The sequence below is a fragment of the Dipodomys spectabilis genome, unplaced genomic scaffold (genome assembly GCF_019054845.1).
Source record: "Dipodomys spectabilis isolate Male_0828 unplaced genomic scaffold, ASM1905484v1 ptg000210l, whole genome shotgun sequence".
NCBI lineage: Eukaryota > Metazoa > Chordata > Mammalia > Rodentia > Heteromyidae > Dipodomys > Dipodomys spectabilis.
Window position 1 is genome coordinate 1966395 of NW_024870887.1, and position 19693 is coordinate 1986087.

Below are 19693 nucleotides of genomic sequence, written 5' to 3' on the forward strand. Positions count from 1 at the left end.
AGCACTCTACCACTTGAGCCACAGCGCCACTTCCGGCTTTTTTTTTTTCTTATGTGGTGCTGAGGAATCGAACCCAGGGCCTCAGGCATGCAAGGTAAGCGCTCTACCACTGAGCTACCTTCCCAGCCCTTCTCTCTCCTTCTTTGTCTCTTGGTCTCTCTCTCTTGTTCCCTGTCCAAGCATAGAGGCCAGAACCTTCTGGGACCTGTGCCACTCACCTGTAGCAATTCCATCAAAGAGAGATAGAACCCGGATGGGCTTCCTCTTCTCAGCTGGGACAGGTGGGTAAACCTTCGGAGGGTCCTAAGCCGTGAGCACAGGAGTCAGGTAAATGCTCAGCTGTGGCACAGGTCCCTACCCTGGGCCCCTCTCCAGCAGTGAGCAACAGCTGCACACCCCATGCATCCCTCAGCACTCGAGGCCCAGCACTCACAAATTCCTGGTCGTGGTTATTGGCGAAGAACATCTGGAGGCGGGAGGGCCAGTCATCCCGGCGCCGCAGTAGCCCATAGGTGCCCTTGTGCCCGCACATGTAGCAGTTCCAGGGGTCTTCCTTAATTGCTGCTTGGGCAGCCCCCGGCCCCACCAAGAGATCCACGCACTCCACACAAAAGCACCTGGAAGGAAGCCCAGTAAGCAGGGAGGGGCCCCTTGGTGTGTGTGGGGAGCCTGGGGTGGGCTGGAACGGTGCGCAGGGCAGTGCAGGAAGGGAAGGGTCTGAAGACGCCGTCCCTGCCTCCTCACCTGCAGCAGTTGTTGTTCCCACACATGAGCACCTCGCGCCCCCCACAGCAGATGGTGCAATAGGACTGATAGCCATCATCGTCATACTGGTATGCACACTCCAGGAAGCAGTTCTAGGAAGAGTATGCAGGGTCAGAAGCCACCAGGGCAGGGCTGAGAACCTGAACTGTTGGAGCCTGGACTCAGTCTGCAGATAGGACTCTGCCACCCAGGGTCAGGCCATAATCCAGGCCTGAGGTGGACAAACCAAACAAAGGACACTGATGAAGGCTGGAACATTCCCTCCAGCAGCTTGTCCTAAGGCTCCTGAAGGGTGTGTGGTGACCCACCTGTCACCCAGCCCAGCCTTACCCACACAGGGGCCTCTAGGGGTGTAAACAAGAGCTAGCTGAAACCTGGAAGCCTCAGGGTCTGTTCGCCTAGAGTACACTGGAGTCTGTCATCCCCATACCAGCGCCAGATGCCTCTGGGCCCAAGAGGTAAGGAAGGTAGGCACCCCTACCTTGCAGTTCTGGCACATTCCACCAATGAATAGAGGGTGCTCCAGAGTGACGTTGAGGCTCCCACATGAGATGCAAATGTCTGCAAAACAGCACATGTGCTGTAAGCATTACAGAGAACACTGCCCTCCCCCCTCCAGCTCCCCAAACACACCTAGGCCAAAACTCAGCCTCAAACAAGCTCTGTCAAAGGGGGTTCCAGAGCAGCAGCCCAAATGGCAAAAGGAACCTGGGAGGGTGTCCTATGGCCCTGGCCCCAATCTCAGAAGTTCACTGGGCTCTTAAAGAGTAAATAGCATCCAGACAGAGGCAACAGGGGACAGAAGAAACCCGTGTGAGCACAGGGCCCAGGCTGTGTCTTCAAGTCCTGACCCAATCCTTCCTGACTCAAGACACCCAAACGAGACCACCATCACCCAACCAAGAGACAGACGCGAGACGGAAAGGAAGAATGACCAGCCGTGCTCAGGCAAGGTCAATCAAATCCACAGGGGCCAGCCACCCTTTCTGATCTACTGGGGTGGTGCCCCAACTCTCATGCCATTTGACAAATGCTGTGTGAGCTGACAGAGGTGGTAGAGGCGGCAGATAAGCCCCTGGCACTGAGGTCACCCCTACCTTTTGAAGAACCTATGCCAACACCACTCCATGCCCATGCCACACTAACAGCCAGCTCTCCTGCCTGTGCCAGGACAGGAGCTCCCAGCTCCCCGGCAACACTCACCCTCAATGTTCCTGCACTTCTGCCGCACCTCGTACACCAGCCGTTCTGCAGAGAAGGAAAGCCCGCGTCAGGAGAGGCTGTGGGATCGCCCACCTGGGGCAGGCCCCATCCCAGAGGAAGCCCCACCTCTTGTGCGCTCATCAATGATTTCCTTGACCTTGGGCTTCTCAGTTGTGCTCTTGCGGGGCTTTTTGGTTGGGGGTGGTGGTGCATAGGCAGCTGCCTCAGGCTCTACCCACATGTCCGTGTAAACCTCCTTGTAGGGATTCTTCTCCTCTGCAGCAGAAGAGCAGGTGACCAGACCCTTACAGGTTGATAGAGAACCCCAGTTCCTCCCTGCTATGTATAGATGGGGTGCAGCTTGGCTCCCAGCTGGTTTCCACCATCCAACCTTCTGGCTCTGGTGAGCCAATGAGAGTACACCTTGACCCCAGAGTGATGAAGGCCAAACATGGCTTTCCCAGATGGCAGGGCTGGACATCCAAGTTTACCTTCTGGTGGCTCCAGACCCTTGGGGCCTGAGGGCTGGAACCCTGCCAAGGCCCATTCGATCATCTGCTTGTTCTGCACCTCCACGGCCTTGGCAGTGTCACTCTCATCGTTGTCATGGCAGGCTGGAAACAGTTTCCCTGCCCGGCTGCTGGCCACCTGGAGGGCAACAAGTGGGGGTAGGTCAGAGTTAGGACAGGCTAGCTGGCAGGGGCAGGGCAGAAGGTGGGAGAAGACCATGTAAGAAGGGAGACCGTCGAAAGGAGTAAAGCAGGGACAGTCACTGCCAGAAGGCCCGGCCTCAGACCAGGCTAACCAATGACCACCCCTGGGAGACCGGCTCACCTGCAGGACTTCGTAGATGGCTTTGCGGTACATGGGCTGCTTGTTGTAGGTGGCCTGGTGGAATGCACTGCAGAAGGAGCTCAGCGGCATCAGCTTCTCCACACACACCTGGGGGACGAGGCTGCTCCTTGTCTGCTCCTTCCACTCCCAAGCCCCACCCCATCCTCACTACTGGCACAAGAGTGGCCCTCAGAGGCCTGGAGGCATCAAATGAGCCCAGGCAAAGGAGGGGCCTAGACCAAGAGTGGGGAAGACCAGAAGGTAGGGGAAAGGAATTCATTCTACAAGCACCCACGTGAGCCAGGGCTCCCACTAATTATGATTACCACAACTCCAGACTTCCCCTAGCTAAGACATCCTGCACTCAGGCAAAGGCAGAACTCACCACTGAGAACTTGCCATCTCCGAACCACATGACCCAGCGAGTGCCTTCAGCGGCTCGGCTCCGACCAGTCATCCACCAGGACACAATGCGGCCTGGCCACCAGGAGAAGCCTCGCAGTTTCCCCCACACCAGCTCCCCGATGCCAAAGCCCCGGCCGTCCTGGAGGCCCAAGAAGTAAAAATGGTTACACAGTGGTCACAAGGCCCTACTACAACCCCAATCTCCCCAAGACTTCCTGAGCCCTAGGCAGCTAGGGCAGGACAATCAGGAGAGGGTTCCATGTGAATGGAGGGAAGCAGCAAAACTGGGGCAGTGGCCAATGAGTGACAAGTGCAGGATGGGAGGAGCTGGCAGAGGAGGCCCCAGGGAAGAGCTGGACCGGGCTGGTAGGAGCTGCTCACCTCATACTCAGGCTCATCGTCAGCTGCTTTGGTGGCATTCTTGTCCCCAGCATCGGCCCCCACGGGCTCAGGTGTGGTGGCCACAGTGGGGGATGCGGGATCCGTGGGCTGCTGCACAGCAGGTGGGCTGGCTTCCTCCACCTTCTGAGACTCCCCAGATCCTTGGTTTTCTTCCACAGCATTCATCACTGCGATTACCTTGGCTTTCTTCTCAGCCTGGGAAACAAGGAACAAGAAGTCAGTACTACCTTGAAGTGAGGCACAGGTGGTCACACCTATAATTCTGGCTACTCAAGAGGATGAGAGCTGGAGGATCACAGTTTAAAGCCAGCACAAGCAGTCTCCAATTAACCAACAAAACACTGGACTGGAGGAGTAACTTTGATCCCTCCTGGAATTTGCAAGGCCATGTGAAACTCAAAGAGTCTCTTCACCTTAAGCAACTGGGAGGTAAAAGGCTCTTCCCACATTTGTCAACCCAACTGGCTCACCATGAGAAACATGAAGGTGGGAGATGAATTCAAACACCACACCATGGCTCCATTTCAGCCTTTTAGCTTGGTAGGAGCTCTCCTTCCCTGGCCAATCTTCCTCAACTTTGGTTGGTTTATCAGGTACTCATCCTTTGATCGGGGAAACCACACTTCTACCCAAAAATTAATAGCACATCATTGTGCAGGCATAGATATTGGCTCTAGCCCCTTCCATGTTGCTTCAGTTAAAAAGGGGGAGCTCTCAGCTAGATGCAGGTGTGCATGCTTGTAATTCCAACTACTTGGAGGTAGGGATCAGGAGGATTTGTTGAGCAACCCAGGCAGAAAACAACAGCTACAACAACAACAAAAACCCCTAAGCTATCCAAAAAAATAAAGCCATATTGAGAGAGCATGGCTTAAATGGTAGAGTTCAAACCCCAGTATCTCCCAAATAAAAAGAAAAGAAAAAGGGAGGGGCTGGGAAGGTGGCTCAGTGGTAGAGCGCTTGCCTTGCATGCATGAGGCCCTGGGTTCAATTCCTCAGCACCACATAAGAAAAAAGAAAAAAGCCGGAAGTGGCGCTGTGGCTCAAGCGGTAGAGCGCTAGCCTTGAGCTGAAGAGCTGAGTGACAGCACCCAGGCCCAGAGTTCAGGCCCCACGACAGGACCCAAAAAAAAAAAAAGAAAGAAAAGTAAAAGGAAAGCTTTCATGTTTTTCTTCACAATTTCTTCAGGCAGCCTCTGGCTTCCAGATCACAATTCTTTCTAGTTCTATGATGTCTCCAGATGACTTAAAGAGCACACCACCTCCAGCACCTGGCCTACCCTGGGAAGCTCTGCAGCAGCTGCCTGACCCCAGCTCAGAAGCCACGCTGAAGTCCATGTGGGTTACAGGCAAGGTTCTGTGTGCTGTTACCTTCTAAAAGCAGCTTTCAATTACTTGCTGAGTGCGCAGACCAGGTGCTTTCTCTGCCATCCCACCAACAAACTCATCACACTGGCTCTGAGGCCATGATAACTAAATTCTGAGGACCATTCTACTTAATCTCACCCCAACCCCATTACCAAATCTAGAACACACACCCTCCAACTTCAAAGGTTCTCTACCCATTTTTACCATATCAGATTCAGAGAGAAAAATCTCACCTTTTTTGGTGCTGGGAATTGAACCCACAGCCTCATGCATGCTAGCAAACTCTACCATTGAGCTACAATCTAGAACCCCTCCATCCCATTTTCAGCATTCCATTCAATTAACCTTCACAAAGAACTTGTAGCAGTGAATGCAAACCCATCCTGAAGATTTATATATAAAGTGATCAGAAACCAATGTGAGAGTTTAATAGCAAAGTCCCCAGAAGTCAGAATATGGATATTCCTTTTTTTTTTTTTTTTTGGTGCTAGTCCTGGGGCTTGGTCTCAGGGCCTGGGAGCTGTCCCCGAGCTTTTGTGTGCTCTACCACTAGAATCACAGCTCCACTTCAGGTTTTTTTTGTGCTTAATTGGCGATAAGAGTCTCACGGACTTCCAGCCTGGGCTAGCTTCTCAGATCTTAGCCTCCTGAGTAGCTAAGATTTCAGGCATGAGCCACTGATGCCCAACTAAACTGGTCAATTTTCCTGGCCTGTTTAAGAATCTGACTTAGGTATCACAAAGAATTTCCCAAGGACTCTTCTAAAGCTTGCCAACAGACCCCATGTCTAAGCATACTAGGTTAAAAGCCTTTGTAAGTCAATGACCTACTGTACTGATTGAAAGGTTCATTTTATTTCTCACCATCTTTATAGTCTTTGCCTTCAGGGAATGGACCAAACCTTTTTCATGGGGCAATTCCCAAAACAGACTTAGTTCTCTCTCCTGACTCAATGCATCCTAAAAATTCTGAAACAGAGTAAGGCAGTCTTTGCCCCAGCCCAAAAACAGCTGGGAAAAGAGCTAAGATTGGGGGAGGGGAGGATAGAATGGAGAGTATTGTGCAACCCTTCTCAGTCCGACCTCACCTGGCCAGGACTTTGCTCTCCCTTTTCTAACAATTGGCTATCAACTCCTCCCTCCCAAAAAGTTCAACAAGGCAGGGCTGGGGGTGGGGCAGGGTGGGGAAGGAGCGTGGCCTTCCCTCTTCCAGGAAGCCACTTCTGCTCCCAGGATCTTCAACTGTGTCAAATGCACTAGTTACACCCACAGATAAACCTGGTGGCCAAGGCGGTGGCTCCCACCTTCCGTCATATCCAGCAGACTTCTCCCTAGGATGCCCTAAAGATTGTGCACGGTGCATGCCCGGGGCAGGCCAGGCAAGGCCGCTTACCACAACCACAGTAAGCAGCGGGGGGTCGGGGCGGGTTCCTCCCGGGCTCCCAGGTCTAGAAAGGAGTCGTGCCCGCCACCACTCTTATTACTCCCCCACAGCCCCTTTGTCTCTCTCACCCCTCAGCAGCAGTTCCTGAAAATTCTTCTTCCCCCACAACTTCCCCCAGCTTGTCAGATGCTGCTGCTGATAGCTGCTCAGCATCCCCAGCCCACTCGCTGCAGAGCACGCGCCTGGCTGGCCCAGGCAGGCAGAGGAGAAAGGGGGCCTCCGCCGGGACCCGCACCGAGGAGGGGGTTCGCAGCGGGAGCCCGGAGGAGAGAGGAGCGGGGACGGCGGGGGAGGGCTCATCCTCCTGCGCACTTTCACTACCTCTGCCCTTCTCCCCGGCAAACAATAGGCAAGGGAAGGGTTAACAGGGTTCATGCTTTGGGGGCTCGAGGCTCCTCTTCCCGGGAGAGGCTGGGCTGGGTCCAAAAAGGCCACCGCACCACCTCCCCACACACAAGTGGCTCCCGTTCGCCCGCTGGCCTGGGGCACAACTCCACACACGCCGGCCTCCCCGTCCAGGTCGTCCTCCGGCTGTGCCCCCGCCTCCCCGGCGACTCCCCCACGCCAAAGGTCAGAGGACTGGGCGCCCCTCGGCCCCGGGTCCACGCGGCCTCGGGCCGTCGCAGTGTCACCGCACGTCAGGGTGGCACGGGTCCCCGCTACCCCGCATCCTCGGGGCCGCCTGCGAGGGGGCTCCCGCAGCCGGCGAGGAGGCTGTCTCCGCCCAGAGGCCGTGACCTGGCCCGGCCCTCGGGACAGCGCGGTGCCCTGGCCGGGCACACCCGCCGGCCAGCCACGGCCAGGCTCCCGACTGCCAGCGGCTCAACCCAGGCTGCTTCCATCCGACCTAACTTCTGGTCGCCAGCTGCCCCGGGCCGGGCCGCCGGCTCCCCAGCCTGCGGCGCCCCCGGCCCCGTGCGTGCCAGGGGCCACTGGCGCCCGGTGAGGAGTGGGGCTTCGGGGCACGAGTGGGTGGGACGGTGAAGTCGGCGGCTCCAGAACTCCGGCGGGCCGGGGCCGCGGCGGCGGGCCGGGGAGGCATACTTGACTCTGGTTCCAGCGCGGGAGGGCTGCGGGGACCCTCCCACCGGCCCGGCCGCCTCCCCTTCCCCAGCCTCCCCTGGGCTCCGTCCAGGAACCTACCCATAAGGCCAGGTGCAGCCCCTCTGCGGTCCGGCTCAGGTGTGAGCCCCTGGCCCCGCCGCTCTAAGTAGCTGCCCGCCGGGGGGGAGGGGCTGGGGGCGATGGGGCTGGGGGCGGCGGGGGCCAGAGAAAGGGGGAGGGGGCGGCGGGGGGGGGGAGGAACATTTTCTTTGTCTAGAACTCCAGGTCACGTGGGCCCCGCTGGAGGGCCTGGTTGGCTGCGAGCGGGCCGGGGGAGGGGGCCGGCCTCCGACGCTGGCGGTGGGCCAACCCCTCTACCCGGTCCGAGGGGCGCGGGGGGCCCGGGGGCCTGGTCCGCCCACGCCCGTTCCCAGGGCCCCGCCCCCGCGGCCGGCGGGGAGGGAGCCCCTCCCGGCGGCCCGCCCTGCCCTCATCCCAACTCCAACTCCGCGGATGAGCGCTGGGGGGGGGGGGGGGCGCACCGGGGGGCACCCGCAGGGCCGGGAGGGGGCGCGGGTGGGGGCCGCTCCCTCGGGGGGCCGGGGAGACCTGGCAGGACGCGAGCCTAGCTTCTCGCGCCGTCCGTGAGAGTCGGGAGAAAGTTGGAGAAAGTGAGTTTCACGGAAGCACGTTTAAAAAAAAGAGAAGGCGCTCGCAGCTCAGAGCCGAGGCGGGAGCGCAGGGAAAGCCGGCGAGGCGGCCGGCACCGCGCGGGAGCTGGAGCGCCCTGCGACCAGAAGGGGGGGGGGGGGCTCCGTGCTACAGGTGGATCGAGGGGTGCCTTAAAATGCGCGGCTCACGCCAGCCAGCCTAGCGACTCAGGAGGCTCAGGCCTGAGATCGCGACTGGAAGCCCTAACCACCAAAAAGCCAGAAGTGGAGCTACGGTTCAGGCGCCAGCCTCGCGCTTTGGGGGACGGCATCCTGGCCGAATTCAAGCGTCAGACACCACAACCCCCCCCCCCCCACACACACACACTTGTAGTAAGGAACTCTTCCTTGCTGCCTTAGGCCCCAGTGACACCTCCCCTTCCCCCCCCCCCCCCACACACACACTTCATTTTGGGGTCTTCCCTGATTTTCTCATTTTCCTGTGTGCTAAGTTGTGGGTAAGGACTTTCCTTCAAAACTACACCAGTGTCTTCCTTCCCAGGCAAGAAGACATCTAGCTGGAAACACTTTCCCTGAGCCTCCCAGGGTGGCTTCCGCCATTTAAGCTCCCTCCTCAAGAGAGGTGGAGGCGGATGGGCCCACAGGCTCCTCTACAGCAGTCGATTAAGTGAAAGTCAGCATAAGAAAACACTGAGTGCTTGCTGGCCTTCCCTCAGGGGTAGACAGATTCCACTAGACTAGGAGACATATGTAAAGATCAAGCACCTGGCTTAGAGGTCAACCCCAGCTGGGTGGCAGGAGTGATAAATGGGGCTGAAGAGATGAGGATGATTAGGATTTGGAATGTCCTGGGTAAGATTGGGCCTTGGCTGGAGCAGGTAAGACCTAGATCACCTCCAGCTTCCCCCCCCCCCCCCAAACTGGACTAAAGCTAAAGCATGGATTGTAAAGAGGGAGTCAGCCACGTGGATGGTAGGCTCAGTAAAGGAGAAGAATAAGGGCCAGTTTTCCAGACAAGATGAATGGGTATCTTAGAAAGATTAACTTCTTTCTGTTTATAGGATGAGTCAAAAAAGCGAACAAAGACTGGAAGGTGAATGCTCCCAGCAGTAGAGGTCTGTTGGCTGGTTCATGTGTCCCAAGATCTGAACTTGAGTTCCAATTCTAACATGACCATGACACAAGCCACTTAACCCCCAAGAAATATGCTTTTCTAGTCTGCAAAACAAATGATGACACCAAGCCTCAGGAGTATTGGAAGGACATCCCAAAGACAGGTACCTCTTCAGGTGCCTGGCTTGGGCTACAGTAGCTGGGATGTACCAGCTGGAACACAGGTATAAGTTAGTGAGGCCAAGAGATATGCTATAAACGGGAGCCCACCATCTCTTCTGGGGCTCAGCTCACTTTTTCTGGAGCCATCAGACCAAACAAGCGCTGAAAAGGAAGACTTTCTTCGTATAAAACTTGGGAGTACATTGGGCTGGGAAGATGGCTCAGTGGTAGAGTGCTTGCCTTGCATGCATAAGGCCCTGGGTTTGATTCCTCAGCACCACATAAACAGACAAAACTAGAAGTGGTGCTGTGGTTCAAGTGGTAGAGTGCTAGCCTTGAGCCGAAGAGCTGGGGGACAGTGTCCAGGCCCAGAATTCAGGCCCCACGGCCCACAAAAACAAACAAAAAACCTTGGAGTACAAAGTTCCTTCTCATCCTACAACCTACATATAAGGTAAAGGAGACATTAAAAAAAAAAAAAGGGGCTGGGAAGGTGGCTCAGTGGTAGAGCGCTTGCCTTGCAAGCCTGAGGCCCTGGGTTCGATTCCTCAGCACCACATAAGCAAAAAGAAAAAAAAAAAAGCCAGAAGTGGTGCTGTGGCTCAGGTGGTAGAGCACTAGCCTTGAGCTAAAGAGCTGAGGGACAAGCCGGGCGCTGGTGGCTCACGCCTGTAATCCTAGCTACTCAGGAGGCTGAGATCTGAGGATCGCGGTTCAAAGCCAGCCCGGGCAGGAGAGACCGTGAGACTCCTATCTCCAATAAATGACCAGAAAACCAGAAGTGGCGCAGTAGCTCAAGTGGTAGAGCGCTCGCCTTGAGCTGAAGAGTTGAGGGACAGCGCCCAGGCCCAGAGTTCAAGCCCCACGACAGACAAAAAAAAAAAAGAGCTGAGGGACAGCAGCCAGGTGCAGAGTTCAGGCCCCACGACTGGACCACCCAAAAAAAGCCATCAGTCCATCTGTACCATTGCTAAACAAATAAAATGAAAGGGAGGAAGTAACACTGTGGTTCAAAGTGGTAGAGCACTAGCCTTGAACAAAAAAGCTCAGGGACAGCACCCAGGCCCTGAGTTCAAGCCCCACAACTGACAAAAAAAAAAAAAAAAAAAAAGCTGGGTGCTGGTAGATCACACCTGTAATCCTAGCTACTCAGGAGGCTGAGACCTAAGGATTGAGGTTCAAAGCCTGGGCAGGAAAGTCTGAGAGATCTTATCTCCAATTATCTACCAGAAAACTAAAAGTGGAGGGCGGTGACACAAGTGGTAGGGTGCCAGCCTTAAGTAAAAGAGGCTCAGGGACAGCACCTAGGCCCTAATTCAAGCCCCACAATGCCCCTCCCTCCAAAAAACACAAAAACCAAACAATGCTGGGTGCTGGTGGCTTATTGTGTAATCCTAGCTACTTTGGAAGCTGAGATCTGAGGATCACATATCTTTAAAGAATGAAAATTGTAGCTAGGAGGCAATAGCAATCCTAGCTATTCTGGAGTCTGAGATCTAAAGATCACAGTTCAAAGCCAGCTCAGGGAAGAAAAGTCTATGAGAGTCTTATCTCCAATTAACCACCAAAAGGCAAGAAGTAGAGTTGTAGCTCAAGTAGTAGAGTGCTATCGTTGAGCAAAAAAGCTCAGAGACTAGCCAGGCACCGGTGGCTCACGCCTGTAATCCTAGCTACTTAGGAGGCTGAGATCTGAGCATCCCAGTTCAAAACCAGCCGGGGCAGGAAAGTCCGTGAAACTCTTATCTCCAATAAACCACCAGAAAACTGGAAGTAGCACTGTAGCTCAAGTGGTAGAGCGCTTGCCTTGAGCTGAAGAGCTGAGGGACAGTGCCCAAGCCTAGAGTTCAAGCCCCATGACCGACCAAAAAAAAAAAAAAAAAAGCTCAGAGACAACACCCAGGCCCAGAATCCAAACCTCAGGACCAGCACAAAAATACAAAACTATAGACCCTCTTCTGCCCCCAGCAAGTCAAAGTAACTGGGACAGCTTCTCAGAAACTTCCCCAACCTGTGATATAGCTCATTGGTATGGTGTATGCTTAGGATTCAAAGATCCTGGTTCAGTCTCTAGCACCAATTAAAATAAAATAAGGCCCTGAGTTCACACTTCCAGCTTGCCCTGGCTTTTGAGAGTAGAAAATGACTTGCTGAACTGTTTGCCTTATTGCTACCAGCTCAGCATCTAGGCTCAGGTCTCCACTCAAAAGGAAGTTGCTGATTTGGGCTTAGACACTGACAGAATGACACCCGCCTCTGATACCCCTTTTTCCCCTCATAATGTGGCTAAACACCTTAAGACTGTGATAGTTTCTTCAGGCATACAGCCAGAACTTCTCAGAACCATTCCCTTTCTCTTGGTCCACATACAAAGTAGCCTCTTTCCACAGCTTTCAAACTTCCTAATCTTCATCCTCTAAAATTCAAGTCAAGTCCCAGCTCTTCCACACACACAATTTCCCAGCTTAAAAGGAAGCTTAGACCCAGAGGTATATCCTGAGGAACTTAAGGCATCTTCCATCTCCCTTGGCCACATTCCCTTTTGTAGACTGTAAGTCATATAAACAGTTGTTTTTTTAAGGTCCTTGGACAGAATCAGACCCCGAAGATCTAGGATCAGTAAGGGGTAGGAAGTTGGGAACAAAAAACCTGGACAGTCCTCAGGGATCCACAGGCCACAGATACTTTTGACCTTCTAAAGAAACCCTCCCAGGGTAATTCTTGGGATTAGTCTTTTGATTGATACAAAGATAGTCAACCAAAAAATGGTAGCAATCTGTAAAACAAGCCCAGTGATTGGAACTGCTATCAAAGAATTGCTATCAGTTGCTATCAAAGTATCAAAATTGCTATCAAAGGTTGCAAGAAGCAATTCGTGGATGAAAAGAAGATAAGGTGGATGTCAAGAGCTTAAAAGAGATGTTGGAAAAGAAGGCTCCCGCACAGTCTGACAGATAGAGGGGCACCCTCAAAGACAGTGCATTTCCTGACCAGCAGGCAAACAGCAGTGACTCAACAGGCCACCCTAACTGATGAATACAGGATCAGGGCCAAGGGTCAGGTGTCCTTAAGAGGTGTTTTCATCAAGGAAACGTCTATGTTAATTACATTTTCTAGTGACACATTTTCTAGTAAGTTGCCAGTAAAACAGCAGGACCAGTATTATCTGTGTGGCCTGGACACGTCTTCTTAGAAATCAGCAAATTTATCAGGCTAGTGTATGTCACTCTCCTGAGTCTTTATTTTCGTTTTTGCTTGTTTGTTTCTGGGTTTTTTTTTTGTTTTTTTGTTTTGCCAGTCCTGGGGCTTGAACTCAGGTCCTGGGCACTGTCCCTGAGCTTCTTTTTGCTCAAGCCTGGCACTCTGACACTTGAGCCACAGCGCCACTTCTGGCTTCTTTTTCTGTGTATATGGTACTGAGGAATTGAACCCAGGGCTTCCTGCATGCTAGGCAAGCATTCTACCAGTAAGCCACATTCCCAGCCCCTCTCCTGTATCTTTGAAGAACATGATAAGAAGTGATTTTCTAGTAGCCGAGTGCTGGTGGCTCACACCTGTAATCCTAGCTACTCAGGAGGCTGAGATCTGAGGATCACAGTTCAAAGCCAGCCCAGGCAGAGAAGTCCAGGAGACTCTATCTCCAGATAACCACTAGAAAACAGGAAATGGCGCTGTGGCTCAAGTGGTAGAGCACTTGCCTTAAGCTAAAGAGCTCAGGGACAGTGTCCAGAATTCAAGCCCCATGACTGACAAAAAAGAAATGGAGACGTGATTTCCTAGTTTCAAAGAGCTGAAATGAGACCCCCTGGCCAAGTGGGTATCCTGCTCAAGATCCAGGGGCACAGCCATTCCTGCTTACTGGCTTGAAGTGAAAGTTCAGCGTTCCATGGCATGCTTTGTCATAAAGTGCCACGCTGGCAGAAACAGATAATGTTGCTGCCAATCACCACATGAGTCCCTCACTCAAAATCAGAGAAGCCATACACCTAGAAAGCCATCTGCAAAGCAACTTACCCAGAAGTTAGTGCATCTTTTCTGCCACAGATCTAGCCCCACCAGCCCCACGACCAGACCAGGAGAGCTTGTTTAGACAGAAGGCTCAGGATGGATATCTGTTCTAAAACTGCCCTCCTCCTGCCTACAGCTCAAAAGCCTCAGTGCCAAGCAGTCAACACCGTGCACGACATTCAAGGCCCCCACAAACCTGGAGGCCTCCGTGATAGATCCCATAGCCTACGCTCTGCCACCTACTTACCCACTTGCTATTCCTCATGCTGTTCCCTCTTCTCACAGTGTCTTACCCTTCAACTTCCACTAGCCCAAATCTTACCATCTATTCACTAGTTTCTTCTACCCAGAAGGTGTCTCTAGCCCTTGCTGCCAGTAGAGGTAGTTGTCAGTTGCATGGGGCTACTTAAGTTAAATAAAATGAAATAAAAATTAAAATCCAGTTCCTCAGTTGAACCAGCCACAATCTAAGTGTTCAAAAGCCACTCTAGGGGCTGGGAAGGTGGCTCAGTGGTAGAGCGCTTGCCTTGCATGCCTGAGGCCCTGGGTTCGATTCCTCAGCACCACATAAGCAAAAAGAAAAAAGCCGGAAGTGGTGCTGTGACTCAAGTGGTAGAGCGCTAGCCTTGAGCTGAAGAGCTGAGGGACAGCGCCCAGGCCCAGAGTTCAGGCCCCACAACCGGACCCCCAAAAAAAAAAAAAAAAAAAAAAGCCACTCTAGTGGATATTGCAGATGGCAGAAGCGTCATTATCATGGAAAGCGCATTGGGCTGGAGTTGTTCTCTCCCCTCATCCTTATCTCATCTCCCCTGTCTTCTCTCCCTCCTCTTCCCCTCTTTGGCACTGTGTAAAGCCTCGCCTAGATCTGTGAGGTTTTTGCCATGTAGAAAGGCAACTCTGCACTCATCTTCTCCACAAGATTAGAAGTCCCTGGAAGGCTGGGACCTTATGCAGCTTCATATTGAAGCAGTATGGACAAAGCATCTTGCACATAATGGAGAACTAAAACAGTGTTTGTCAAAATGAATGCAGCATGGTCTCAGGAGCCTCATCCAAACTTTCCAGGTTCCAGGCTAGGTGACAGATACTTTCCATAGCAGGAATTCTAATGGTTGCTAAGAGGTTTGGATCTAGGGTTCCCCGAAGTGGCCAAGCATCTTCATTTTCCTATTCCCTTGCAATCCATATGGAGGTTGCAAGCAAATGACCAGACTGGGCTGCTGGCGGTGAAGCTAAAAATAGCTATGGAGCCAGTAGCATGGAGTTAGCAGGACTTGTTGCTAAGGAGACAGGCACATGGGAGAGAGCAACTAAGCAGAGGAAGGTGTCAGACGTGCACCAGGAGAGCAGAGGCCATGCTGGGGGACTCCAAGTTGACAGGGTCCAAGGCTTCCACCTAGAGATATGCTGCCTTCTGGCAGCTCCTGACTGTTCTAAGTGGGGCAAATATTCCTCTTATCCCTCAGTACCTCATCTCCATGGAAACCACCATGACTGGGGTGAAGTACCAGCTCCTGGAAGGGAGGCCTCTGCCTGGAACTGGTTGTTATGGCAACATCCCCCCTTCCTGTCATTCTCTCTCCTAGCTTCTCCTGAGGGAAGAGGTGGGAGCTAGGACTTGGTTTAACCAACATGACCAGGAAATACTGGCTTCCTGACAAGGCTTAGCTGCCAGGGGTGTTCTAGCTCCTGGAAGCCCAGAAAGGCCAGTTCATCCTCTGCAGAGAACACTGCGTCCTTTTCTTCTCATAGTCCCTCTCAACTCACCCTGCCAGAAGAACCCCAAATCCACTGGGTCTTAATCACCTCAAGGTGTGTGTTGGTCCTGGGGTTTGAACTCAGGGCCCTATCCCTAAGATTTTTTGCTCAAGGCTAGTGCTCTACCACTTGAGCCACTTCTGGCCTTAAAAGTCTTTCCTTGGCCAGGCACCAGTAGCTCACACCTGTAATCCTAGCTACTCAGGAGCCTGAGATCTGAGGATGACGGTTAAAGCCAGCCCGGGCAGCAAAGTCTGTGAGGCTCTTATCTCTAATAAACCACTAGAAAACCAACAGGAAGTGGTGCTGTGGCTCAAGTGGTAGAACACTCACCTTGAGCTGAAGGGCTGAGGGACAGGGCCCAGGCCTGGGGTTGAAGCCCTACGACTGACAAAAAAAAAAAAAAAAGCAACTTTCCTTCCTAGGCAGGCTTCGAACCACAATCCTCAGATCTCAGCATCCTGAATTACTGGCTGCTGGAGGGCAGAGGCAGCTGAGAAAGCCACTTCCTTATATACCACCTGTCCCAATTATACACCACCTGTCCCAATCGCTCTTCACCAGCCAGAAACTGTTCAAACTCGCAAAACAAGTTACATGCTGACCCCGGCCATATAAACCTTGCTACAGCCAGACTCTATGTGACTTCTCTGATCCTGACCAGGGAGTTCGCCAGGGAATGTAACCCAATAAACTTTCCTTTCTTCACCTTTACCTCCTCCTGCGTGTTCTTTCCTCGCCTAAATCCTTACACTGAGTAATGAGGATTATAGGCATGACCCACCTATACCTGGCTTTAAGGATGATTTTTATTTTTATTATTTTTTGGGGGGGTCCGGTCATGGGGCCTGAACTCTGGGCCTGGGCGCTGTCCCTCAACTCTTCAGCTCAAGGCTAGCGCTCTACCTCTTGAGCCACAGCGCCACTTCCGGCTTTTGTTTTTCTGCTTATGTGGTGCTGAGGAATCGAACCCAGGGCCTCATGCATGCAAGGCAAGCGCTCTACCACTGAGCCACCTTCCCAGCCCCTAAGGATGATTTTTAAAACATGGATCTTTGGGGCCTACTTAAGTAGATCAGCGGCCTTAGGTGAGACCCAGGATTCTCTTACAACATCCTTGGGTAATTCTGCTATCAGCCAGCTATATTAGAGAGCCCCAGCTATGTGAATGAAGGAGAGCTCCAGAGGACTGTGCCCGCCATGGGAAAGGTCAGGGCCACAGTCCCATACCAAGAAGCAAGTGATGTAGAGAGAGGAAGGAGAGTATCTGGAGACTTCACTTCAGTGTAGAAGTCCCTGGGGAGCCACCCCACCTCCTGGGTCTTTCTTTCCTGGTCCCCTTTCATGTCAGAACATGCTGTTGTCTGATATCAGATCCTGATTTGAAACTGAAGCACTGGACAAGCTGTCCCTAGTGGCAGAAAGCAGAGAGTAGGGGGCTGGGAAGTCTGGTTCCAGGGAGGACAGAATGGTGGCGGCCCAGGCAGAAGATTCAGGCTGAAAGAGAAATCCATCTTATTCTGAAGAAAAGCAGAAGTCACCATAGCAACCGCGAGGTGCTGGCCTGGTCTGCTGTACATCACCAGCCCAAACCTGGGCCTTGATACGACAGAACTGCCTTCTGATCCCTGAGCTTGAAGAGGCACAGCATTTAAGCAAATGCTGAAGGCCTGAGGGACCCTACCCCCACTACCCAGATCCATTTTGGTGGAGCCAACCTGTGAGCCTGCCTGAAGCATGCTTACTTCCCAGAATCTGAGTGTCTTGACACCTGCAATGGACAGGCTAGGGGAGGACTCGGGAGAGAGGAGGAGATGATAGAAGAGAGGGGCCTCTGTTTTGTTTCTCAGTCTAATTGCGTACCAAGGACCCACCACACATAAACCACAGCCCTCACTCAAGACAGCATGTAATTAGATGGTAAATTATGTGGTAGGGACACTTCCTACATGTGCCGAGGGAAATCACAGGCGCCTGGGATCAGTAAAGACAGAACGATTTGAGGGAAGACTCAAATCTTCTGATCTGAGGACTGAGCACAAACTCTAGGCTTTTCAGGCAGAAAGACCAGACCTGGGAGTCACCTACAACAGCCTGAACTTCCTGGTGATGCATGAAGAGAAGAAATGAGCAGTGGCGCAGCCATTATGTCATCTGCTAGGGAGGGCAGCAGCATGTCCCCACTCAAGAGGAGGAGCTTTGGGGGCCTACTGGAAAGCCAGTCTCCCCACAGGCCTCACCCCTCCCTCAGCAGCCCCTAACCCTCCTTGGCTTCTGCATCCTTTCTGAGTCACCCCTCCTGCCTCCCTATAGCAAACTAACCTTCCTTCCCTACAGCTTTGGGCGGCAACACCAGTACCTCACCTGCCAACCACTGCTCTACCTGTGGGGGAAGGGGGAAGGCTAGGCAGGGGGCAGATAAGACACTGTAGGGGGGGAGGGTGAGGGACAGCTGACTGGGCCAGATGTTTCAGAGATGACAAGACCTTTCTAGATCTCCTTTCCTAATGGGATGACAGGGATCTACTAAATGTTACAGTTAAGATCAGAGGAGGGGGGCTGGGAAGATGGCTCAGTGGTAGAGCGCTTGCCTTGCATGCCTGAGGCCCTGGGTTCGATTCCTCAGCACCACATAAGCAAAAAGAAAAAAGCCGGAGTGGCATTGTGGCTCAAGCAGTAGAGCGCTAGCCTTGAGCTGAAGAGCTGAGGGACAGTGCCCAGGCCCAGAGTTCAGGCCCCACATCGGGACCCAAAAAAAAAAAAAAAAAAAAGATCAGGGGAGGGCCGGGTGCTGGTGGCTTACGCCTGTAATCCTAGCTACTGAGGCTGAGATCTGAGAATCACGGTTCAAAGCCAGCTGGAGCAGAAAAGTCCGTGAGAGTCTTATCTCCAATAAACTACTCAAAAACCAGAAGTGGCGCTGTGGCTCAGGCAGTAGAGCGCTAGCCTTGAGCTGAAGAGCTGAGGGACAGCGCCAAGGCCCAGAGTTCAAGCCCCACGACTGACAAAAAAAAAAAAAGATCAGGGGAGGTCAGGATTCGGGGTGGGGGAGGGGGGGAGAGGAGGAACTAGCAGTAATACTAGCTACTCCAGAGAATGAGATTTGAGGACTGTGGTTCAAAGCCATTTTGGGCAGAAAAGTCTATGAAACTCTCATCTCTGATTAACCAGTAAAAAGCCGGAAGTGAGCTGTGGTTCAAGTGGTAGAGTGCTAGCCTTGAGCAAAAGACATTTAGGGACAGCACCCGGGCCCTGATTTCAAGACCTAGGTCCAGCCAAAAAGTAGCAGGGGAGGGGCAGGGAGAAGTGGATGAAAAGGAACCCAGTTCATCTTAATCCCCTCTTCCCACCCCAACTCCACCCCAGTTCTCCAGGCTGCACGAGTCAAAAGGGGCGGGGTGGGGAGGGGTGGGATGGGGGCGAGGGAGGCCAAAGGAACCACCATTCAGATTCAGGCATGCAGACCCTCTCAAGTTTCAGGTTGTGAAGAAGAGTGGGAGGGGCTCTGCAGAGGAGAACTGCCTAAACTGAAAACAGCAGGATTGTCAGCCATCTCCATCCAAAAGGGAAAATTTAAATTCCTGCCCGGGTCCCTTCCGGTCTTCCCACCCCCCAGGCTCTGAAACTGAGAGCTACAACCTGGCTAGTACCTGAGATTCATTCAGCTTGAGACCTTTAACCAAGCGGTGTACTTTCACTGAATTCCCCAAGTGATTAATTCAGCCCAAGTCCTGATGTTTACACAAAACTGTTTGGAGGAATGTCTTCCCTGTTAGGTTTGCTTCTAATCAGATGAAGCTTGATGGTTCTCAAACTTCAGTAAGCCCAGAACTATAGCAGGTCTAGCCAGGGCCCCAGGGCCAGCTTCAGTGCTCTCCCTGAACTTCTTTTGCTCAAGGCTAGCACTACCACCTGAGCCACTGCTTCACTTCCAGCTTTGTTTGGTTCAGATGGTTGAGGGTAAGGTTCAGACCCACTTTTTTTTTTTTTTTTGGTTAGTCTTGGGACTTGAACTCTGGGCATGGGCACTGTCCCTGAGCTCTTCAGCTCAAGGCGAACACGCTGTAACTTGAGGCACACACTTCCAGTTTTTTTGTGATTTACTGGATAAAAGAGTTTCACAGGTTTTCCTGCCTGGGCTGGCTTTGAACTGTGATCCTCAGATTTCAGCGTCCTGAGTAGCTAGGATTACAGGCCTGAGCCATCGGCGCCCAGCTCAGACCCACTTTTTAAGACACACTGATTTTCTTTTTTTTCTTTTCAAGTTAGTCTCTCACTGTTTCCCAAGCTGGTCTCATCTCCTGGGCTCAAGTGATCCTTCTGCTTCAGCTTCATACCTGAATACCCTGCTCAACACTGAATTCTCATAGTGAAGTAAGGAGGCCGGCGCCATATTGGCCACATGGTGGATGGTAGGGTCTGGCATCTTGTCTTCATGCTGGGAGAAGGAAATAACAAAAACAACACCAACAAGCCAATTCAGCTCCAATGGAGAGCTGAATTGGGACTCCTTGATGACT

The 19693-nt window shown here is 52.8% G+C and overlaps 1 protein-coding gene across 4 annotated transcripts in view; it reads right to left on the reverse strand.

Moving 5' to 3' along the window:
* Positions 1 to 19693, reverse strand: part of Dnmt3a (DNA methyltransferase 3 alpha) — a 112797-nt gene that overhangs the window by 11005 nt on the left and 82099 nt on the right. For 3 of the 4 annotated variants that reach the window (XM_042696633.1, XM_042696630.1, XM_042696631.1), the window contains exons 7-16: positions 3589 to 3804; positions 3188 to 3346; positions 2803 to 2910; positions 2460 to 2616; positions 2095 to 2244; positions 1969 to 2013; positions 1247 to 1326; positions 745 to 857; positions 434 to 617; positions 219 to 303 (exon numbers count right to left, since the gene is read on the reverse strand). In XM_042696633.1, coding sequence (XP_042552567.1) covers positions 219 to 303; positions 434 to 617; positions 745 to 857; positions 1247 to 1326; positions 1969 to 2013; positions 2095 to 2244; positions 2460 to 2616; positions 2803 to 2910; positions 3188 to 3346; positions 3589 to 3804 — 1297 coding nt within the window. Of the gene's footprint in view, positions 1 to 218; positions 304 to 433; positions 618 to 744; positions 858 to 1246; positions 1327 to 1968; positions 2014 to 2094; positions 2245 to 2459; positions 2617 to 2802; positions 2911 to 3187; positions 3347 to 3588; positions 3805 to 7563; positions 7612 to 19693 lie in introns of those variants that run through there. The other variant, XM_042696634.1, reaches the window with a different exon arrangement.